The following is a 24,201-nucleotide window of genomic DNA, read 5'->3' as shown; positions in this document are numbered from 1 at the left end:
TGGGCTGCAGTCACTGACAATCTGACTAACAGTGGCTTAAACAAATATTAATTTACTTTATTGTACTTTTTCTTTTTACATTTTTACATATCAAGAAGTCTGGAATGAGCAGTTGTTGGCATTGTGTCAGTTGCTTAATAATGAAGTGCCTTCAATTTTTTCATCTTTAGTTTTGCCACTTTTTTCCTTTTATAGGTTTTTTTGCCCCATGATCACAACTCGTTCCTCAGTAACAAGGAATCACATCTGAGTTCAAGGTGGAAAATAAGACCAGAAATAGTGTTTATCATGACTGTTGCATTTTGTATCTTTACTGGAGATCCTTTGTAAAAACTAACATTGCAAACCAATTTTTTCTTACATCTTATTTGCCAGGACTGGGTTATAGGGCCATCCCTAAGCTGCACAGCATGTGGAGACATAATTGGTTTAGATTCAACCTAAGTCAGTGCCTACATGCTATGGGAACAATGCCATCTTGAACGAAATCAGGATTCTTTTAGCAGGAAAGAAAATAGAAATGTGTACTGAGTACTGTCAGAGGCTGAAAAAGGCCCTGCCTCCCAAAGATATCCAGATTCTAATCTCTGGAACATTTGAATGTTACCTTATCTGACAAAAGGGTCTTCGTAGAACCCTAGGGGTTAAGGATCTTGTGGTGGGGAGATCATTCTGAATTATCTGAGTGGGCCCGAAATGCAATCACATGCATCCTTATAACAAGGAGGTACCAGAAGATTAGACACACGCACACACACACACACACACACACACACACACACACACACACGCCATGTGGAAATGATGTGGAGATAGAGCAGAGAGGGCTTCGAAGATAGTGGCCTTGAAGACTGGAGTAATGTGGTCACAAGCCCAGGAATTCAAACTGAAGAGGCAAAGAAGCAAATAACACTTTCCCCTCTAGAGCCTACAGCACCAACACTGATTTTGGCCTAGTGATAGCAATTTCTGACTTTCGGCTTCCGAAACTGAAAGAATAAACTTCTGTTATTTTAAGCCTCCCAATTGATGGTAATTTGTTAGAGCAGTCGAAGGAAACTAATACAGATAGGAAACTGACATTTTATGTCTGCCACAGAGACTATATAGAGAGAGACTAAGTAATACGAGGTCGGACAACTAAGTTCACAAAGTTGTTGCTAAGCTTTTTGATATCAGAGGGATTATTCATTATGAATTTGTACCAACTGGACAAACAGGTAACCAGGTTTATTATTTGGAAGTGCTGAAAAGGCTGCGTAAAAAAGTTAGACGACCTGAACTTTTTGCCAACAATTCATGGCTCTTGCATCACCACAATGCACCAGCTCACACGGCACTGTCTGTGAGGGAATTTTTAGCCAGTAAACAAATTACTGTGTTGGAACACCCTCCCTACTCACTTGATCTGCTTCCCAATGACTTCTTTCTTTACCTGAGGATAAAGGAAATATTGAAAGGAGACATTTTGAAGACATTCAGGACATCAAGGGTAATACGAGGACAGCTCTGATGGCCATTCCAGAAAAAGAGTTCCAAAATTGCATTGAAGGGTGGACTAGGCACTAGTGTCAGTGCATAGCTTCCCAAGGGGAGTACTTCGAAGGTGACCATAGTGACATTCAGTAATGAGGTATATAGCACTTTTTCTAGGATGAGTTTGGGAACTTAATTGTCCAACCTCATATAATAGTACTTTTAAAGTCATATTATTTTTAGAAAAGTATTATTTTAAGAATGAAATAATTTGTAAAACAAAAAATTAACTCTTCCTGTGTTTCCATTTCAAGGAAATAATATATTTTCAGCTACTTCAAATTTGAACAAGTCTTTACACGATCCATAGTCATCGATAATCAATCTCTACTGACTTCCATAGAAATTGCCTGGGCATTTCAAAATTGGATTTGGCTACACAGGATATATTACTGACACTTTGGCTTTAGAGTCAGCATTTTCTACTCATTCGTGAACTTAAGTTCGGAAAAAATAAATTTATGAGTAAAAACAGATTCGTGCTAAATCCAAAAGGTATAATTGGGGCAAGTTTTTAAGGAATAAATTAAAGAAATGGAGAACGGGAACTGCTCTATATTTTCCTACAGAAACAAGGTTAAAACATTAAAAGTATCTTTAATCTACCATGGACAAGAAGTGAGGAATGACAGAATATCGGTATTCACTTCAAAGCCAGTTATTAAATTTTTCCTTTTTTCCCTCCAGAACTCAACATGACGTGGGCTATTTTCAGACTATGATCTCTCGTTCATCAAAGTCAGCACTAGCTGTGAAGACCACCTGCTCCATGTAATTACCTTAAGCATACTCTCAGTGTCTCCTTATTCAAATGACCTATTTCTTGGTGAAATAAGACGTCACTTAACTTTGGCTGTGTGAAATATGCTCTCTCAACTATAAATTACTTATTCATGGGAGACAAGTGCGCCTGGATCAATTCAAAGCACTGATCTCGCTCAGTGGGCCCATCAGAACTCTATTCCCAAGGCTCAACTCGAGAGCAATCTGCAGATTACCAGATAGAAATGAAATGACTAGATAGGTCTGAAAACCAGCCAAATGGAAAACCTGCAGAAGTGTTCTTCTAAAAATCTCATTCGGGTAAATCTAAGAAGGGAATTCATTTTGCTTTTCCTTCATGTATGAAACAAATATTCAGATCCTACCTGGAAGGGAGCATAGTGTTTGGCAAATCCTTCTAATGCTTTTGTATTCATCAATTAACCATTTGTCCTGACTCCCTTCCCCAATACATGTATTTATAAGTGTGCATGAACTTTCAAGTTTCAAGGTTAGAAAAAGAATCTCAGTAAGCAAACATCTGAAACAATCACTTAGCCTTATAGGTGAATAATTCTTATAGGATGTAAGCTGGAGTTTTCATGGCATGAAGATTTCTCCTGTTTGTTTCCATTTTACATCATGCTCTGTTTGTCATGAAACTCTCTCTTCCGTTAAAGTCTGAGTACTGTCTTCCCTCTTCCCTTTCACTTGACCCCTGACTGTTTTCTCCACTCTGTTTTCTTCTGCCAACTATTTAAATACTGGTGACTCTCTCCTCTTTCCTTTTATTTACCTATTTTCTTAATCTCTTCCTCTCCCTTCTTCTTCCCCTCCAGGTTCTCCCTTCTCTTCCCTCTCCTGGGTCCCTTCCTTTCCCCTCTCCTCTCTCCTATCCTCCCTTCCCTTCTCTTATCCTTTGTTTTCTTTTTTCTTTTTTTTTAAATTTCTTTTCACCCCAATTTTCCCATAGAATTTTATTTCCTTCCATGGTAAGATTGTTAGCTATCCACAAGTGATTTCTCTAGCCCTGATTTAAAAAAAAAAAAAAAAAAAGAGGAAGGGATACATGCAAAAATTGTTTAATCAAATTGAAATGTGGATAGAGGGATTGGCTGCCTACAAGTAAGATAGATCCTCATTAGGACAAGAAACAGAGTGGAAAGGCCTTGGAAATATCACACAGTGCCCTCCTTTCATTCAAGCTAACACTTTTCCTACATCAGCATTTGCCAAATATTCCAGAGTATACTGGCTCTGCAAGATGGTCCTGGGGGAAGAAAAAAAAAGAGTCCAGCTGACAAATTAATTTGGGAAAAACTGCATACCATATCTCCCTTGTGAATTTCAATGAATATGAGCGTCGTAAATATTGAAAAATCTTAGAGGAGATGAATGTTTTTGTGTTTAACCGAATACTGTACAAACTTACTTGACCATGCAATCTTTTTTATAAGTCAACTAATCTCCCCGAACTTCCCTTCGGCCAATGCAGAAGTTTCTGGTACTCTCTGCTTTAAGTATCACCCTGTCCCAATTTGCTCTACATTTCCACCAAAATTATCTATCCAAAACATGACACATCTCAAAACCCCTCTGCTTATAAAAATCCAGTGGCATTAGATTGTGTGCCAGATGATATCCGTATTCCTCAGTAGAACCCAGAGGGATTTTTAGTGATTCTATCTTTAACCTACTTTCTGCTCATATCTTTTGCCACTGTCTCATCTTCACCCACCCGCCTTCCTCACTGCACCCAATACTCTACTAATCACCAAGATACTTGAAATCTGGAAGATACCCACTCATGCCTGGTTTGTCCCCTTCCTATTCCTGGTATGCTGTTGCTTTTTCTGGATAGCTCACAGATCTGCTCCTTTAAAACACTTTTTCTTGATTACTTTCCCCTTTATCCAAGTGACTCAGTTGTTCCTAACTTTGTATTTCCACATAACTTTGTAAATACGTCTAGAAACAATAGGTTCTGGAACCTATGGTACCCAGTAAATTTTGAGCCTCTATACCTACGCAGACCCACGTGGGAGGAGGAGGCACAGTGCGACGTCTGAGCACATGAAAGGTGGCGAGCTCAAATTGAGATACGCTTTATGCATAAAATACACACTGGATTTTGAAGACTGAGGTGAAAACAGAAGCATATATTATGGATAACTTTCATTATATGTTGAAATGCTAAAATATTGGATACATGTAGTTTCCTAAATATGTTCTTAAATCGATGTTGCCTATTTCACTTTTTATATTACTAGAAAACTTAAAGAAGATACATGCTCACATTCATGGACTTCATTGCTGTACTGCACAGTATCGTTCTAGAGGGATGTCACCCTCTCTTGTCATTGCTGCCTCTAGCTGTTACTTGTAACTGACTCTCAGCAAATGCATCTTGAATAAATGCGATTGATTAGCAAGGTAAAAAACAAAGTTAGAGAAAGGTCTTGCAATCTTGAAGCTGTAGAGTTTTCTCATGCATAATATATGTGGATATTCCATAAACACTGTACAGATGGTGCACATAGAACACAGTATGGCTTTGACGGAAACCGTCATCACTTAACGCCTTCATTGAAGACCTCAGAAAATAATTTCCCCACAAAACATATCCTAAAAGGCAAAGGTGTGCCACGTGTTAATATTAGTTGAACAAACCATGTTTTTTAAAAAAAAAATATTAGGAGAACTATAAGTATGGTATGCCACAGATCTCTAATATTATGGATTTTTTCTAGACTATCTAGTCAAATGTCTCATGAATAAAACTTCAAACACGGTATCCTTTTGTTGCCCATGGTAACAACAACATTCCTTTCTTAGATGGAAAGGAAAGAGATGGGAGGGGAAGGGAAGGAAAAGCTTAAGACCTAAGGACTCCTATAAATAGCATCACAGCCTCTGCAACTTCCCGTGAAAGCCACACTACTGTACTTCACTAGGGATAGATAAAAATCTCAGTTGTAAGGTTGCCCAAGCCCTTTATCACTTCTGGTCATAGAATTTCTTCCAGGAATCACTTTGAGGGCACAATCCTTGACAGAAATGAAATAGAGATTCTGGCCAAAGACTGGACAAGAAATCAAACCCTTGTGAGTTTTCATCTTAGGGGTACCTCTCTGTATAACCTTGAGAGGACTGCTTTCTGTCTATGTCTTAAGGTGTTATCAGAATTAAAAAACTAATTTTGAAAACTTCTGTATATAGTAATTGGAACAATCTAATGCTAAGGATGATTATCTCATATGTTTTAATCCATATCAAAACTGTTTACATCAAGGCATATAATATTATGTTCCCTTTCTTCAGCTGAAAATCCAAATAGTTACTTCATCAACAGATGAAGATGTCATTTACAAAAGATTTAATAACTAGAAAAATAATCTGTAAATTTGCTCTGTCCCTAATTTTTTCTGTATATCCTCTACAATACATCTGTGTTTTCTCCATACGTAACACAGAACATAAATTCCTGTTAAAGACATTTTTGCTATTTCCAGTTAATGGGGAAAATGAGCAGAATAAGCCACTATGTATAAAAACAAGGCTGTTTGTTTGTTTTTAGCTATTTTCCCTTATGTGTCTTAAAGATTTTGTTTTGTAATAACCAATTTATGAGATAAATGTTTTGTTTTTTTAAATTAATACTGCTTTATTTCCCTAATTGACAATAAACATTCCTGCACGGGGGAGATCACGTGTGGGCAGCCCAAAACAGCCACCACCGTGACTACAAGCATCAGTGGTGAGGGCACCAAAGCTCATAAGCAGCTTAGCTTAGCAAGGCTCCTAAATCCTCAATGAAAATCAAATCTGCCTATACACGTTTTTAGAGATGAGACATATACTCAAAAAAATCAGTATAAACTCACATCCTATCATTTATTAATCTCATATATTCTCATAAAGTATAGTCTAATATAAAAAAAAATGGGGAGGAAGGAGAAAGCCAGAATAAACATGATGACAAAATTCTTTTGTGCACGAAGTTGTTGTATAAAGTGCAGCTGAATCCAATGAACCACCTGTTTTATCCCTAGATTTGTTTATTTCAATAATGCACTTATAATCTCAGGTTTATACATTATAAGAATGGAAGAAATTATCGCATGGATATTGTATTAAATACTTGCCTAAGGACATTGTATTAAATACTTGCCTAAGGTTGTGGTGGAGCTATAAAATTCATTCATGTATTTACCCAGCTAATATTTATTAACTGCTTTTACCATGACCAGTACCGGTCCAGGGGCTGGGTGGACACCCATACTATCAGGAGGTCTGGAAGTGAGTGGAGGAGACAGAAGACAGGGGTTGCAGGACAGAGGAGCAGATACTCCACAGCAGGAGGGGAGGATAGGTGCTGCAGGGCACAGAGGAGGGACACCCGGCTCCATCCTGGGCCGCAATGTTCTCTACGAAGAAGTGCATCAAGCTGCAACCCGAAGGACCAGCAGGGATAATGCAGGTAAGGAATCTGAGGAGGAGGAGCAGGTACAAGGACCTGTGAAAGGGGATCAGGTGACTGGAACCCAGAGGTATTTAAATAGCTGAAACTCAGTGCAGGAGGGCTGCTTGAGAAGAGATAAAGTTGGAAAAATGTACTGCTGTCATTTCATGGAATTCCTGCTGAAGCAGAAAAGACATACCTCACCTTCAAAAGATTATTTCATCATATGTAGAACAGTGTGGAGGGTCAAGATTAGAAGAATAACAGTAACTTAGGAGACTACAAGAGTTATCCAGGAGGGAGGTTAAAGGTGAAGACATGAAGATAGTATGTGGACAAATTGTTGCATCACAGAAAGATTCAAAAGCGCAATTGTTCGGGACTTGGTAATTATTAGATGTGACAAGAATTTGTGAGAAGCGAGAAGTCAAGAATGACAGTGAGATTTCAGGTCTGAATAGAGCAGTGGGTGGGGTTTAGTTAAGGTGGCTGGGAACACAGTGGGAGGGGTACACTGGCAGTGAGGAGTGGGGAGTGGGGTGTTGAATTCAGCATCGCCTTTGGGGTTCCCATTGGAATCACCAGAGAGTGCTACACTGGATATACCTGTACATCGATGCTTGAAATCATGGGGAAGTGGCTATCACCAGGTTCACAAGGCTACATTCATCCCAGGTCGTGAAATGATTTATTATCTATTACCTTAGGATACCATCCATATCTGAAGTTTTACTCATTAGACGTTTGATTGGATGTTTCAGGAAAAAAATCTGTCATATTAGAAACTTACCAATGGGACACCATACTCATGATACTCTTAACATGGTTTAAAAGTATGGTTTTCCAAGTAATATTAACATGTGGTGAAATTTTTCCTTTTAGGATATATTTTGTGAGGAAATTATTTTCTGTGGCTTTCAATAAAATAGCGAAGTAGTGAAAGTTTACACAAAAGCCATTTAGTTTTCAACGTGCAACATACTTACAATGTTTATGGAATAGTTACATGTAGTATGCACAAGAAAAATCTACAATTTCAGAATTTCAGGACGTTCTCTAACTTTGCTTTTACTTGCCAACAGATAACTCTATTTAAGACATTAATTGTAGCTCAGACATTACGTTTACATAGCAGAAAATAAAGGAGGTGAACCAGTGACAAGAATGTATGTAGATAGCAAAGCAAGATGAAATATACACACTGTAATGTCTCCCGGGCATGGAAGTAAAAGAACTACACAAACCATCTCCCTCCATATTTTCCCTCCCATCTAATTCGTTCATTCTGCTCATCACCCGGGTTACTTCTTGCTTACATTTTATGACCTCCTAACCCTCTGTTGTCATTTCAACTTTTGTTAGTGAATCTAAGCATGATGCCAGCTTTGTCTTTTCCTTTATTTTCTGTGGAAAATAATTCCAGTGACCTGATTTTGATGGGAATCATGCTTGAAGTTGAAAAAAATAACCCGGTGTCCCAGAATATACTTGGACTTGTTTTCCTGTTTCCTATTTAATTCTCTTGTTGTCTTCCATAAAAGTGGTAGAGGTTTGCGAGATGAACCACCATTTACATCTGTGGGCACTGGGCACTCAGCACTCTGGTCGGCTGGCTTACCCAGCGGTGAAGGCTCAGCTTCATTTGTGGTGAGCCAACCTCCCTGACACTCAGCTGTGCCAAAGGCAATGCTACACAAGCCCAGGGTTGACCAGGGTGTGCAAGTCAAGGGAAACTAGGCTTTGCCCTCTTCTCTATTTACCTGCAAAAAAGGCCTCTAAAAACAAACACACAAAACAATGGGTAAAGAACCAAATACCTATTTTCATCTTTACCAAGTCAAGATGGAGCCCACGTGAAATGCATCACTAAATGCATCAGAGTGCTATTTGTCCTGTGTTTCTTATATCAGTTAATTGTTATTCTCTCGTGGGCTCTGGTCCGCTCTCAATTAACTACCATGTGTAAGAGTTCTGTCAATGAACTATCACCTCCCTCAATCCCCTCCTTTCTAGTCTTCTGTCTCAGCCCAATTTAGGTCCCAGTGCTTTTTTACCAGATAATGGGGCTGCTTTCCAGCAGCCCTACTTTTCAGCCAGGACCCTCTTTTCCATGCACCTTTCACAACAATGTACACAAAGAAACAATCGTAGTAATTTCCTCCAGAAAACCTTCAATGACCGCCTCACTGGTTACTAAGTTAAGTTCCACTTTCTCCTTCAAGGACTTATACATAGTGCCTCTAGCCTATCTCCTTGACCTCTCAGCAATATTTCCATTCGTCTCACGCACAAGTCACTGGACCACTCACCACTCTTCACATCTGCTGTGCATAGTTCGCCTGTATTTCTACTCCCTCTGTCTGCAATTCCCTTCCCCAGCTTCTCAGCCTACCGAAATCCTACTGTTGCTTCAAGATTCAAATCGAATGGTACTTCCTCCATAAATCCATTCGTTACGCATGCTGTGGAAGTTAATTATTGTCATTTTTTTGTTTTATAATCTGGGCTTCCAAAGTCGTTGGTAATATCTCTACAATGTATGGTGTGTGTGTGTGTGTGTGTGTGTGTATGTGTGTGTGTGTGTGTGTAAATTTAACGGTAGATCTTTGAACTGAACCAATTTAACATTTTCTATTTTGCCTATTCATGAGTGGTTCTGAAGGTCCCGGCATATATTATTTATGGTTTTGCCTAAGTACTGACTGCATTACCACTGTGGGGAGGATATGCTGGAATGAGTCTCACAACTAGTTGTGAATTCAGCTTGTGTCCCAGCATCCCAGCATCTACGTGCTTTAGACAAGGTCAAATACAATTTTGGGGGAAAATGATATGCTGTAGTAATATTCTTCAATTGTGGAATAGATATATTCCTCAGAAAATATAAAAAAGGGCTAACCTTCACTGAGTGTTTAGCATTTGTCGAGGATTATTCTATGCATCTCATATGTATTATAACATTGAATTCTCACAACAATTTGTTTAGAAGGTACTATTGATATACCCAATTTATATATAAGAAAACTGAGGAAAAGAAGGCACAAAACTACTAATTACAGAGGCAGGGTTTGAACCAAGGCCATGTTACTCTGTAGCTTGCACCTTTAACCAACACACTGCGCTGTCTGCCTGGTGGTAAATGTGAAAGGTCTACTACAGGTATACTGTAGCCTACTCACCTATATAGGTAAATCATATAGCTCTCCCTCTCTTGGGGACAGAAACCATGCCTTCTGGTATACTTCCTCAAAGTGCTCAGCCTTGTTCCTTGTAAACAGTGGACTCTAGTACTAACAAAAGGTTCACTAAAATGTTGACCCTCGGTACTTCTCTTCAACCCAGAAAAAGATCACATTCACTCATAATTCTTTCTTCTTCAATGCGAGGCTATAGATTCTCATTTGCCTTTGGATTTTTCCCTAAAAATTAATGTAATCCATATTGGAATCATTTAGCCTCTTCACTGCAGCTATGTATGTAATCATTGGCACGGAAAGTGCAGCATTAGGGAGGAACCCTTGACACCTAGGGACCAGTTGTCAGAAACAGAGCTAAAGTAGGTTTGAAACACCTCCAGGCCTCCATGGTCCCCAGTGCTCTGATGTATTCAAATTTTTACTTTTTGACCCATTGCTGTTAAGATCATTTTGATTTTATAGAAACAAAAGGCATAGTGATTTATACAGCCTATACTATGAGAATTTATATATTCGTTTCTTTCATGCTGGGCAAGGGGCAATATATTTTATTAGCATTCGAGGTAAGGCACAGGAAGGGCCTGTGACCAAATGCCATAACCGACACACGCTTGACTAAAAACACGGGAGCGTTTTAGGATACATCAGAAGTAGCAGGAAAATGCTTCATAAACACAGGATATGGAAACCACTATCCACGGACAGCAAGGCTGCTCCTAAATGGAGCCTGTTTGTTTATCTTTTAAAACAGACCGCAAATATATTACCCCTGGTTTTAAGGGATCTACTTCATTAGATTAAGAAATTGCTTTTTTTCCTTGCTACCAAGTGGCTCTTCACCAGGGATAGTGGGTCTCATGGCCAAATGGCAAGGTCTAAATACTTAAATTTCATCTAGTGGAGAAAGAAAAAATCACTTAGAGTTAGAAGGTCCCAGGGGTTGTACTATCACTCAAGATTTTACAAACACTGGACAACACTGATATTTACTGGCATAAAGCTACTCTCTGTGTAAGGGAAATGGAATGAACATGATGAATTGTGGTTTGCTATACGGAAATGAACAACTTGGAATCTTTTTTAAGTTATTCAGCAAGCTAAACATTTTCATCCTCAGTGGTCAATGTTCATAAATTACCTGAAATAGTCTCTAAGTTACAGATAGATTCTCAGTATCTTCAAGCAGAACAGCACACATGAAGACCTACTCTGTGAGCAAAAGCATGGGAGGTAAGGGTGGAATGTGCAAACCTAATATGTGGCTGCCAGATAGGATGCTGGGGTCTGTGCCCGCCTGTGCTGACCAAGAGGAAGTAAGTTTGGCTCCCACAGGAAAGCACGGCAATGTGCGTTTGAACTAACAACCCCAAATCGATTGATAGGTCATAAAATCAAGACCTCCAGAATGGTATTTTCGACATTTGTGTTCTTAACTCTGCCTTTCCAAGACTCATGCAATCTCTTTCTTAGTTATGCGTTTATTCTTTATCCTTCAAAATTGGAAAGAAATGGGTTTTTATACATTCTTTTATTCTACACTTAGGATACAAAAGTCTCTCATGTAGAAGACTTTAATTTTAGAAAAGACATTGCCTTTAATGTGAGCCAAATATAAGAGGCAGAGCAGCTCCTCAGACTGGCATTTACACCACTTGTCTGAAGTTAACTGCTGTGGCTTGATTTTGCAAGGAGTGACTGTAAATGTTCATTTCAGGAACGAATTATCTGAATGAGGTGGTTGTGACAGATACTGTCTTGCTGAATCCTACTCTTAACAGAAAAAATAAAATGTCTTCTCCTCTATGCCCCCTTTGAGATCTTATCCACACAGCACATGGTTATAATATTAATCCGAACAAGGTGAGAGGAGACCGTCAATCTATGTTTCGCATTGGGGAAATACTGACAAGAATATGCAGAACTCCCTTGAAAAATAACAACATAAAAAAAAACAGGGGAGAGGGGAAAAGCCATATTATAGCATAGAGAGAATAGATGCGGGGAAAAGTTAATGCAAGACATCGGGCATAAACTGTCTTTCAATGCTGCCAATCCACACACACACACAAAAGAAAAGAGCAAGTACACGTCCCCAGTGACAAATTCTGGAAGTCAGGCACAAAACAGAGGTGACATTGAGCCTTCCAAGAACAATCCTGTGCATGTGGCCTAAATCTTGACGTGTCAAGCAAATATTACAAGGAAGTAATTAGATCAGCTATCGAGGGATGAGTAAAGACTTTTTTTTTTCCCTTTCCATTTTATGGTTCATAGGCAGCTGTAGTCGAATTTCTGCCTAAAACCTCTCATTGCTTTCTCTAAGTGTAAGGAGAAAGCTTTTTATAAGTTCGTTTTTACTACCAAGTGTCCATTGAGCAGATGGTACATAAAGGTGCTGTGTTTCTTAAAATGTGTTTTTTCCCCAAGCAAGCATAACACACATAAGAATCACCTGGGGAACTTTTAAAAATCACATTCTCGAGTCCTGTTGCCAGAAGGTCTAATTGAATAGGAGTGGTGGTGCCCAGAGGTGCCTGGGGCTGGGGCTTTAGCATACACTGATCACATCAGTTTTCCCGTCTCGCAAATAAAATAATAACTAATTTAAAGTACAAAACTTACACACATCTTGAAATGTGAAACGTTAGAAAATTTTGCTATTTTTATTAAAATGAAACAGACCCTAGGAGAAAACACTGTGCAGGCTTCAACACCCTTTACTACGGTCATCTTAACCCGGACCTCATCTTCCAGCCGAGTTGCTACCTGTGACCCCCCTGCAAACGCCCTCCCCGCCGAAATTCTAGACCAGCCAGTGTAGGTCTGTGCAGAACAGATTTCCACATTTTTAAAAAGAGACATTCCAGGTAACTCTGAGGCAGAGTCTATTATTCATTCTTACCTTTTATCAGTTCCGTGGCAGCCACCTGCTAAGCAGGAAATATTGAAAAATACCATTGCAGTTTAGTTGATGAAAATGAGGGTGTTTTTTTTTAAAGAAAAAAACTGAATTGAATAGCAGCTTCCCCTTAGCCCCCAAGAGGTGAGAGACTGGTACTAAGGTGCAAGCTGCAGGAGAAATGCTGGAGGATCAACCATTGCACAAACACCATTGCCTCTAGGAGAAAAAGAAATGCATGCTTTTGCCTTTGACCAGACAGTGTGCCATCTACCTGTGTATAGAAAAAGCAAGTGATTTGTATAGTCTGTTTATGTATGTAGAAGAGACAGTTATTTATTGCACAAGGAATACACTGAAGTGAGGAAGCCACTTGGACAATATTAAAAGGCACAGATTTCTCAGTAGAGATATTTTTACAGACACAGAGCTAATGTACTTCCTTGCCAGTACCACTGCTTTCCTGAGCACCTTCAATAGCTGGTCCTGAGATCCTGCATTCTACATGTTCTTGACCGAACACTAGACTGAGGTATCCACGGCTGTCCCATCAGGTCATCTTCCCTCTGCCCAACAGTGTGTCTGCTGACAGCGGCCAGCAGCTGTCTGTTGTCCGACATAACTGTCCTTTCTGAGGAATCCTGTGGTCTGGAGTTCGTCCCTTCTGACCTGTGTCCGTCCCTGACTCTACGCCTTCACTAACAGGCAGCCACGTACCCAGCTTCCTCAGGGCGGCTCAGTTACTCAGAATGACTGATCAGTCACCTAAAGAGATGACCGCTTATCAAAGAAAAAAACATTTATTCAGAGCTGAGCTCAAAGGCTAAAACTTCATAAACAGTAAACTCATAAATGGTAAATTTTATCCTATGTATATTTTAACCACAATTAAAAAATATATTAGAAGTTTTCACTGTATCATTTAGTTGTTTTTTTTTGGCCAAACTTAACTGTTCGAAATTCTCTTAATTTTGTATTTTTGTAGGTTAATCTACAAGTGCTGTGGATTTTCTCTACAAGCTATTAACTAAAAGCATGCTTTGTTTTTTTAAGTAGCTGTGGAAATTGACAATAAACCAATTAAAGGCAATTTTCCCCATCTTTTTTGCCTTCAGCAGAACCTTCTTATTTGAACAATAATTCAAGCAGATTAAATGTAAATCTCTCTGCAGTCTTTGGGCTAGTCAGATCAACAAAGTAATCTAAACCCACCATAACCCCACTGGAAATACCCAACAAAACTTTTAGAACTACTATTTTTTAGTACTGTTGTCTCAGCTTCAGAACTGTATCAGTTGAAGTGAGAACATAATTTTGAGCTGTTTGTACATTATACTTACTGGGTTTTAGTGGATTATTAAAAAAAGAAAAAAAATCGGGAAAAGATCCTAAAAATAAAGGTAGCATTGAAATAATAGGTACACATAAGGATATCTGTCTCCTAATTCAAAGGTAAAACATCACACATAAATTTAAACAAATATTTAATTTGCATTTGGGGTGGGTCTTTAATACATTCTCAAACCGGATTATTGGCAATTAAGTGAGTCTCAAATCTATGAAAGTCAGCTTGGAGGCCACTGGGGGAATGTCCATCCTGTATCTCCATCATCAGTTTACCCATAACTAACTTTATGCTTTGATGACTTGTTCTTAAAGTTCTTGTTATACAAACAAGAAGCAAATGATATACGTGGTCTGCTGATTATAATAATGCCTGTTACCCAGCTTTAAACATTGATATCAGAATTAGAGAGAAACATTGTTACAAAGTTGCTAAGACTTTTGGGTAGTTAAAGATTCACAGAATGTTGATCCTGGGGGCTTTTTAGAGGAGAATTTGCACTGCACTTAACAGATGACAGATACACCCAGGCTAATAAAGAGGACATCCCAAGTCCTCTCCAGTCCTCCCAGTCATGACTGGATGAGCCAGCATGTAATAGGAGCAGTTAGAGGTGATGCCGAGTTAAGTCCCTAAACACACCCTGAGGTATGGATAATCCTATCAAACAAACAAACAAACAAGCAAAACCACAGACAAACTACTTTAACAAGCAAGCCCAGCTTTAGATAGAAAGTATTTTGAAAAGGAATAAAAGAGAAAACATACGTATAAAAAGTACAGTAATAGTAACATATGCTATTTCCGTAGTATTTTCTATGAAATACGTCATTAACATATGTTAATTTAATCTTGACAAAAATCCCTATGACCTACATTCTTTTATTGTGCTATTTTATAGATCAGGAAACTGAGGCAAGAGAGATTCAGGAATTTGCTGAAGATCATACAGATGTGACTGGCTTGACTTATGAATCACACATTCTGATTCAAGAGTGCATTTATCTTAACTTAGATGCCAGATTGCTTCTCCAAGAAAAAAGAATTTCAGTTGCTGGCTTCAGCAAGAATTGAGGGAGCTCTTTTGAATTCATTCCTAAAATGACCAGTATTGTCTTTTCCCCCCTTCTTTGCAAGGATGGGACAGTGTTAGAGCATCTGCTGTATGGTATTACTTTATCAATTAAACAGAGTCACCTAGACTCCCTTTGTATTCAACTGGGTGATGTATTTGAGCATCTATGTAATACTGTTATTTATCTGAATTACTGATGCAGTGACTCAGGAAGAATGCAAGCAAAACACGTGTTGCCAGTGTTTTCAATAAAGCCTGGATCCAGAAGAGTATAAATGGCACTTTCCAGAGACAAATGTTCATTCCTAAGTGAATGTCCAAGCACTAGCGACAAGTAGATTTATGACAGTGGAATAGGATAAGCCTGGAAAATCTACTTTGTACCCAGACCTCATCTCTGCTGATCAACCTTCCCCGATTCCCCAATCATGACTTATCCATCATATACCAATGGTCCTCTCTCTTCTGTTTGTGTATAATTGTCCTCCTTCGTTCTACCCATATTTCTGCCTCTAGTATTTTTCTGGCTTATTCCTATTGACACAAGTAGGGTTGCTGGGTGGCCCCTCTCTGGGCCTCTTGCTGCTTCAACCACACTTCACCCCCGTCCACAAGGAGGTGGTGCTAGTGAAATATGACACGTTGATACAGAATAGAAGCAAAAGGGCATGTGAATATGTAATTCATAAAGCCACTGGAAAAATACATTTCGGCATATCTGCTGAATCTGCTGCTGGACGTTGGGCACTAGAGTAAATTACCAAGGAGCACTTCTAAGACGAGCTGTCCAGTTTTCAGAAGTAAATCACAGAGAATTATTTAGATACCACAAGGCAGACATCACAGAATTTATCTTTCTGTCCAGGAATCCTTGCGGCTGTGTTTATTAACTTTAAATTAGTGAATCCAATTGGAGTGGTTTTACTTTTGTCCAGCATCTATCTCCTCAATGCCTTCCCTTCATACATCAGATCGCCAGATACCCATAATCTCTGCTCTCTGTTCATAATAATAATAAAAAAGACAAAAATACCTCCATTCACTTTTTTTACCAGATTCAGAAAGTTAATGGATGCATCAAGTTCTGTTACTTGAGGTTATAGACTCGAAAAACGATGGGGTTGGTATTTATAAATTGATCATCATGAGTAATAACTACCTCTCCACTGCTCTTTAAAAGCTTTTTATAACTGTTATGAATCAAGTCCCTCTAAAAAGCATGAAGTGTTATTTGGAATTAAAATATTGCTATTTGAAAGCGAGAACGAACAAAAAGCTGAAACATTTGATAATATACTTCCTGAAAACCCAACCAAAATAAAAGGCACTACTTTTGAACCCCTCTTATTGGGGGAAAAATGATTTTGACCAGATATAGAAAATTAGTCTAAATTTGAATTGAATATACAGAGTAATGGTTGTTTTTACTTGGGAGGGAAACTAGTGGACTAGGACGCAGGGTAAGACGGGAAATTTACTTTTTACTTTTGTTTGTTTGACTTTTTTAATATCATATATTATTTTTTCAGATATTAAAAATTGATTACTTAATGAATATTGTATATTTACTTTATTAATTATCATTTATTAAATATGATGTGGCAAACAAAATAAAATAGATTTAAAATTCTAAACAGTTTTCTTATTCAATCTCCAACTAGAAATTTGTGGAGAAAGGAAGGGAGGGCAAATCCTTCATATAATGAAGGAAAACAATTCATGGTCATCATTATCTTTTTAATTCATGTCATCTTTGATTTTTAATTTCATGTACAACTGCCTGCAATTCCACACACTACTTTAATCAGCATACATCTACATACTTAAATTTTGGGGCCAGAATTACCTGGATGACTTCAACTCTTCTCTTCCCCATTATGTAAACCAGTACTTACCTCTCCACCCCACCCTTTTTTATCATCATAGTTATATGTACCCACAATGGACTCATGAAAAAATATTATTAGTGATGGTCGCAAGAGTTAAAAATCAAATCCTCAAACTTAATTCTACTTCTTGAAGCATTTAAAAGACAGTCTTAGCAGTCCAATAATAAAAATTAACCAGTATATTCATATATACTGAAAAATAAAAGGCAGTGTGATATGCAAACAATATGACTTATTGGTGCCATTACCAGAAATAATTTTATGAAATGCACCTATCATTCATTTTTTAATGCGTGAAATAATTGTATTTTGCAGTATCTTTTAAATAGAAAGATAAACTAATGCGGTCAGATTCTGCTACTAGTGAACCAGAAAATAAGATGGTATTTCCAATTCGTTTCGTGTATTATTTGTGTGGATAGTTGAAAAGCTTTTGAAAATTAAAATGCTTAATAAGAAAAGATTCATTTTTTTAGTTCATAAATAAATGACGAGACATCTGTATTTTTAAATTACTTTTTGTTTTGAAATTGTGTTGATCCGAGCAATAACACAAGATATCATCTTTAAGTCCATTTAAGGTTTAAATAAATTTGTGTTATATGGAGCGAGAGAGAGAGAGAAAGAGAGATGATAAGGGAGGTACGGGAAATGGGAAAACATTGAGGTAGAAATGAGGAGAATTGTAGTTTAAAATATCCACTTTAACCTTTCACTGTCTTTTCCCCAAATCCAATGTAGAAACAAGTTCAAGAAGAATTTGTAGATCGTCAAAACTATCTCTTGAGAGGTTTCACAGAAACCTATGTGTTCCTACTTAAACTCCCAGTTCCCAATCTATTTGGAACAGCCTGCAGTAAACTTTATTTAACCTGACTGTAGTCTATTTTTCTTCCAAGCCTTTCACGGTTAGTAACTTTGTAAGATTTGTAAGGTGATGAGCATTAGTTAGGTAGGTCTATCTGCTGATAACACCTAGGCAATCACAGAAGAAACCCATCAAAAGTGTATGGTTCAGAAGTGCTCTTTTGAAGTGTTAGCTTTATTCACTGAGTCCTAATGGATCCTTTAGGCTGGAAACCTTTGCAACCATAGAGACTAAACAAGTCAAATGATGTGTCTTGCTCTGCCTCCCTCGCTCCTTTTCCATTGCACCCATCCTAGTTCAGACACTATAAACCATGCAGAAGAATTGAAAAACCTGCTGCTAACTGCTCCCTTTGCCTTCATCCCCTCACCTGACCCTGCTCCCCACTGCCAAATCTGTTCTTTTCTCAAAGAAACCCAATGCTTGCTGGACATTATCCAAACTTCTAACGTTCAAAGTATTTCTCATTACTCTTCCCACTAGGCTCTTAGTCCAACGCTCCATTCCAAATAAACACATTTACTTGATGGACCTCCAAATATGCTCGATATGGGCTCAGCATTACCGCGTAGCTCAGCACCCCCTTGTTTGGAATGTCCCTTCCCCATCCACCTCTTTTCAACCTGACTCCGCCTAAAATTCCATGAAAGCCAATGTCAAATGTTCTCTCTTTCACAAACCTGTACTTGATTGGTCCAACAAGAATGACATCGTCTTCGGGCGACCTTCCAGTCCTCAGCACTTAACGTCGTCATTCTCTTACCGCTTAGCCATAAACCCCTTCCTCTTCTTAGATTCTAAGCTGCTGACCAGAAGTCATAGTTTATTTTTCTCTACATACATTGAAGAATCATGTAATGTGCCTTTTACATAGTAGGGGCTCAATCATGATTGACTGAATGAATCATCAATGAAAGTGCAGACACGCTAGTTATGTAGCTGAATACTTTTATAGGAGATTCTGGTTTCCTTTTGAAGAAACCCAGGTCAACGACTATAGTAGTAGCTTGCCTATGGCTCTCTAAACAAGGTATGCCTTTATATGTAAGTCCCATGCTAGCGTATTTTAAGTAACAGAAAAAAAGTTTCTTTACATTAGTGGTTTCTTCAGAGAAAATAGAGATCATTCAAGACACCAGATTTTCAGGATCTTTTCAAAGGAAAATGGGACTTTGAGCAATAAAGATGACGTAGCCATCTGTTTGGGTTTTTTTCTACCAACTTGGCTAATGGAAATCTTACTCCACATTGGCTGAAACACTGACATGAGATTCAAGACAAAACAATTTGAGAAGTTGGAAATGCAAAGCTGTCTGTATTTTTAACACTATGTGTATAGGTTCTGAACAAATGTGATTAATCATTCACTTTAAAATTCACTGAACACTGGTAACCTAAAGGTCAGAAAATATGACTAATGTCCATATTATACGATGACAACATTAATATCATACTTTAAAGATGTGAGAGAAACATGATGTAATTCATGGCTTATAGGAGCAATCTTTTAATTTTACCTTTCTCCTTTTCATTCAATCTTTCAACATATTAATTAAATGCCTATTAAATGTTTGGCACCATAGTAGCACAGAAATACATGGTGAGTTCAAAAAGACAGCCTTTGTGTGAATTTTACTTATATGTAGTCCTTCTTTGTACATAAAATTTAGTACTTTTAGAACTGCAGCCTTTGGCTTTCCCTAAAACTAGCTCTTCTGCTTGAGTCTGTAATTTTTGTTCACAGCATCATTTTTCTCCCTTGGATTGAAGCCACAGAATCACCAAGGCTCTCAATATTTGTCACATAAACTATTGCAATATTCTTCCAATTTTATGTACTAACTCCAGTCTTTTTTATATGTTAAGGCATTACACAAATGTCTTGATTCATCTTCATAAAGTTTACTACTTACCTAAGGACTGATGACTCAAATTCCCCCTTGAGACATTAGATAAAATGCCACAACCTGCTTTTTTCTTCTAAATATGCCATTTTTTTTTTTTTGTAAACATACCCCTCGTTTCACTCAAACTCATTTATTTACTACCCTAAACATACCCCACCTATTTCTTCTTCTGCATGTTACTTAAGCTATTCCTCCCTGTGATGTTCTTTGTGCCCTACACAACCACAAGAATTGTGACAGACTTCAAGAAATACCTTAAACAATAATCTCTCTAGAAAGTCTTAAAGGATCATCACAGATGTTGGAGTTTTATCATCCCTGAAAAATCCATATTTCATCATTTGCATTTTCTAAGCAACTCCCTACATTCTACTTCATCTTGCCCAATAGTCCACTAGGCTATATATCCCTAAAGCAGAGGTAGCTTTATTTCCCATTGCTCGCAGTAGGTGCTCAGAAACTTTCATTTGGTCATGGATATTTCTGATTATTGATCTTTTTCTGAATTCTATATATCTGTGAAGTTTTATATTAAAATGTGGCAAGCGTGATCAACATGGTTTCCACACCATCCAAAAGACCAATAATAAAACCTGGCTAGGGGAAAGGACTCCGGCCTATGCTTCAGGCATGGGTGCTCCACAGCCTTTTCATTGCATCTATGGATTTCTTTTAATTTGCTCCTTTACTCACTCTTCCATTTTTATGTTTTTCTCTCATGCTTATACTTCTCTATACTAGGCCTGAAGGGATAGTCTCTGGTATTTTGCTTATCTCTGCCAGTAACACTCAAAGATTAAAATATTTCTGACTTCTGGGAAAAACTATAAAGACTGATAATTGCCTTTCTAGGGAACTGCTAATCTCTAAACTAACCTCCAGAGTTTGTGGAGAAAAACAGAATGAAAAGAATTCAAACTGAATTTCAGTGTTTATTTTTAAAACTGTCAAATGAATAGTCAGTTAACACAGGTGGCATTCAAGGAAAAAACCAAACAATTAAAGCTAATATATTTGTGGTTGTGTATGTGTGTGTATATATATTTATATCTATCAACTATATACATTAAAAGAAAATAAAAATACTTCAATGGTTTGCTTAGGGATGTTTTCTTTCTAGTTCTAGTCCCATTCGTGTAGTCTTATTATACTTTAAAAAATGAATTAAAACTCAGGAGGAAAGCAGAGATGGTGATTCTAAGCTAAAAATTAATATAACTACTTTTTTTCCTGCTGAAAAGTTTTTCCTATAGCTATACTACTCTTTATAGGTTTTATTTATGCCCACAACTTTGTGATAGAAGACAATGGTTTTCCCAGTAAATGTCCCTCTTGAAATATGGAGTAAATTAAAAATAATAACTATAGTAAAACTGTAGATTATTTAGGGTGAATGGGTAGAAAACCACTTACCCCCTGTTGCCACAGTGATTTCACGTAGAAAATGGCCATAAAATGGAAAATCGAAGGACAGATTCACTCTCTGCAAGGAACAACAACCAGAAAAGAAAATCAATAATGTGCATAATAGTAAATGTAATATGAAGTAACTTCCACTTACAAAAATGATACTTCTACTTTACACCATCATCATAGTTGCCTCTTAAAACTGGAATCTGGGATAATAATAAAGGGTATTTTTTTCTGGTAATTAAATGTTTGAAGTATGTTGAAAGAATAAAGTTGGGCTATTACAGTGTGTTGGTCTCTTCTTTGCTTCCAGAGGGAATCTGGAAGTTTCAAGTCTGAATCAAATATTCTCTCTGGCATCACCACTGCCTTTTAGATGTCCACTGAAAATTGGTTCAGTCATCACCATGAGTAATATATTATGGGGTTCTTTTTAGTTTGATTAGTCTTCTCCACAACAATAGATATGTTATCTGTCAAGTTTTATTGAACAAAAATAAAAAGATTTTCTTTGACACAATTATGTATTCAATTTGCTTTCTGTATATCCTATAGTTGAAAGGCAGTTTCATGGAACAAGATATCTTGCACCTACAGATCTAGACCTGCAGATATTTTCAGTTTTTAGATGCAGTGAGTTCTCCAGATTCAGTATATTATGGCCACTTTTAAAGTATAGTCGAAGAATAAAAAATGCTTGTTACTGGAGAGCTACTTTAGTATAGAGAAAACGTAGGGAGACTTAGGAAAAAAGTTCATAAATTTTGCTCCTCTTTTTTCTAAAAAGGGGCCTGAAGCTTGAACTTTACATATATAATTTACTATTATATAATATATATAATATATATCATATTATATGCTTTATATATAATATATATATATTTATATAGTAAAGTAACAAAAACAAAACAGCAAAGCAAAACAAAGAAATAAAAGAAATAAAAAAAGATGTTTTTGTATGTTTGAGATAATATGAACCAGATACTATTAGACGAGAAACAAGAAAAACAATGAGCTATAACGAAGATGATCCACTGAAATAAAAGAACACAGAGGGAAATTAATTAGTTGGTTTGGAGCCCAATAGCATTACAAACTACCTATAGTAAAAGGCTATTGTGTTAAAATTCAACAATTTCTATATTATATCTCTCTCAAGGCACAAATCTTAAAAAAAAAAGAGAGAAGTATATTTAGATTGAATTTAGTTCCTTCCAATTTTGCAAATGATTGCTTTTTTATGTCCATCAGAGATTTCTAATAAATTATTTGGCATGGTATTAATCATTCAAAATTTACAGTGACTTTCAAATAGGTTTTCTTTCCTTTTTAATGAAAGCTGCATCTTCAGACCAGGTTTATCATCATTTTAATTTTTTGCTGACTAATGGGAACAACAAACAAACCCATTTTCATAGGACTAACTAAAATGAGTGATTGCTGCTAACCCTAAAATAAAAAAGCTTCAATGGAAAAATCATATATCTTTAAGAAAGTGTCAGAAACAATTTTTTAAAGGCAGTTGCTGTGGTATATTGTTCTCCATCATTCTAATTTATTTCCATGCTCATGAGCAAATTGGTAAAATTTACAAACCTTTGGCATTCTCACTTCTACAACAGGAGTCTGGTTTAAATATCTATCAATGACAAACTCTATCAATTACTACCATGGATGAGCTAGAGGAATATGACATTAGTTTCTCAACCACTGCAAGTATTTCAATAGTTATAGAATAAGATACAGATACACAAATACGTAAATTAAAGACTTTTTAGAAAATAAGTTCTTAAAGAAAATTTGTTACTACGTCATCCTAAAAAGCAATCAATGCATGAAATGCTCCTCTGTTTAAATGACCTCTTTACCTCAGTTATTATCACCATGACTACTTCACACTGATAAGAAATAGCAATACCAATTTAAAAGGATGCTAGCTTCTCAGCAGTTGGGAAATTTCTCTCCAGGCACTACTGAAACCTTTCCCGAGTGTAGGTCATTATTATTGCAGTAACTTCCTCATAGGTGTCCTGGCTCCAACTCTCCTACAATTCATTCTCCATCCTATCTAGCATATCACTCCCCTACTTCAAATCATTCACTCTCGAATCCCACAGTCCTTGGCATTAATCCCAAAATAGTGAAATGCATTCTAAGACCCACCAGGGATAGCTCGTGCTACCTCCCAATTTTCCCTTCACAGCCTCTGCTCCAGCCAACCATCTAGAATATCTTTTAGTTTACACCCACACCCTTAATCCTTGGCTCTGGTAAAAGGATTTTTTTACCAGAGCCAAGGATTATCGCCAGAGTCTGATGTCTCTTCTGACGGTTATTGTCTCTCAACCTCGGTCAGTCAGGGCTTCCATATTCTTTTAGCCGTGGTTGAATTTGGGTTACCTCAAACACCAACCCTGACATAAGGACTTAGAGGCAGATCGTTTTTCAGCAAGGTTATCCTAGGACCCATTTGCTAAAGAAAGTGGCAGAAGTGAGATAAGGACAAGAGAAACACCAGCAATAGGTACGTTATTGGGTATAGTACCAGTAGAGCCAGGTCTCCCCTTGGAGATTCTCTGAGAAAGAGAAGGGAAAACATGCCTCAGAATCATTTCATTGGAGATCAGGAGATTGGAACCATATCCATCAACTCCCATCCCCTACTGATTGAAGTTTGCTCTTGGAGGTGGTTAACTACCCTAATCCCTTAGACTACTCTTGTTTGTACCCTTGGCCGGAAAGAAGAGATACAGGACTTGAGCTAGAAAGTTGCTAGTGTGTTAGAAACTGCCTCCCACAGTCTACCACTCAGGGAGGCAGAGGGATATGGGGCAAAGCACTGACAGAGTGT

General features: G+C 37.5%; 1 protein-coding gene across 4 annotated transcripts in view; it reads right to left on the bottom strand.

Moving 5' to 3' along the window:
* The window catches only part of PLXDC2 (plexin domain containing 2), a 389,290-nt gene that overhangs the window by 157,299 nt on the left and 207,790 nt on the right, over window positions 1-24,201 (bottom strand). For all 4 annotated transcript variants that reach the window (XM_033100592.1, XM_033100589.1, XM_033100590.1 and 1 more), the window contains one exon: window positions 21,354-21,423. In XM_033100592.1, the coding sequence (XP_032956483.1) occupies window positions 21,354-21,423 (70 nt within the window). The remainder of the gene's footprint in view (window positions 1-21,353; window positions 21,424-24,201) is intronic.

This window comes from Rhinolophus ferrumequinum, assembly GCF_004115265.2.
Source record: "Rhinolophus ferrumequinum isolate MPI-CBG mRhiFer1 chromosome 5 unlocalized genomic scaffold, mRhiFer1_v1.p scaffold_110_arrow_ctg1, whole genome shotgun sequence".
In the NCBI taxonomy this organism is placed as follows: Eukaryota; Metazoa; Chordata; class Mammalia; order Chiroptera; family Rhinolophidae; genus Rhinolophus; species Rhinolophus ferrumequinum.
Note: the sequence above shows the minus strand (reverse complement) of the source record. Positions and strands in the feature narration are given on the sequence as shown.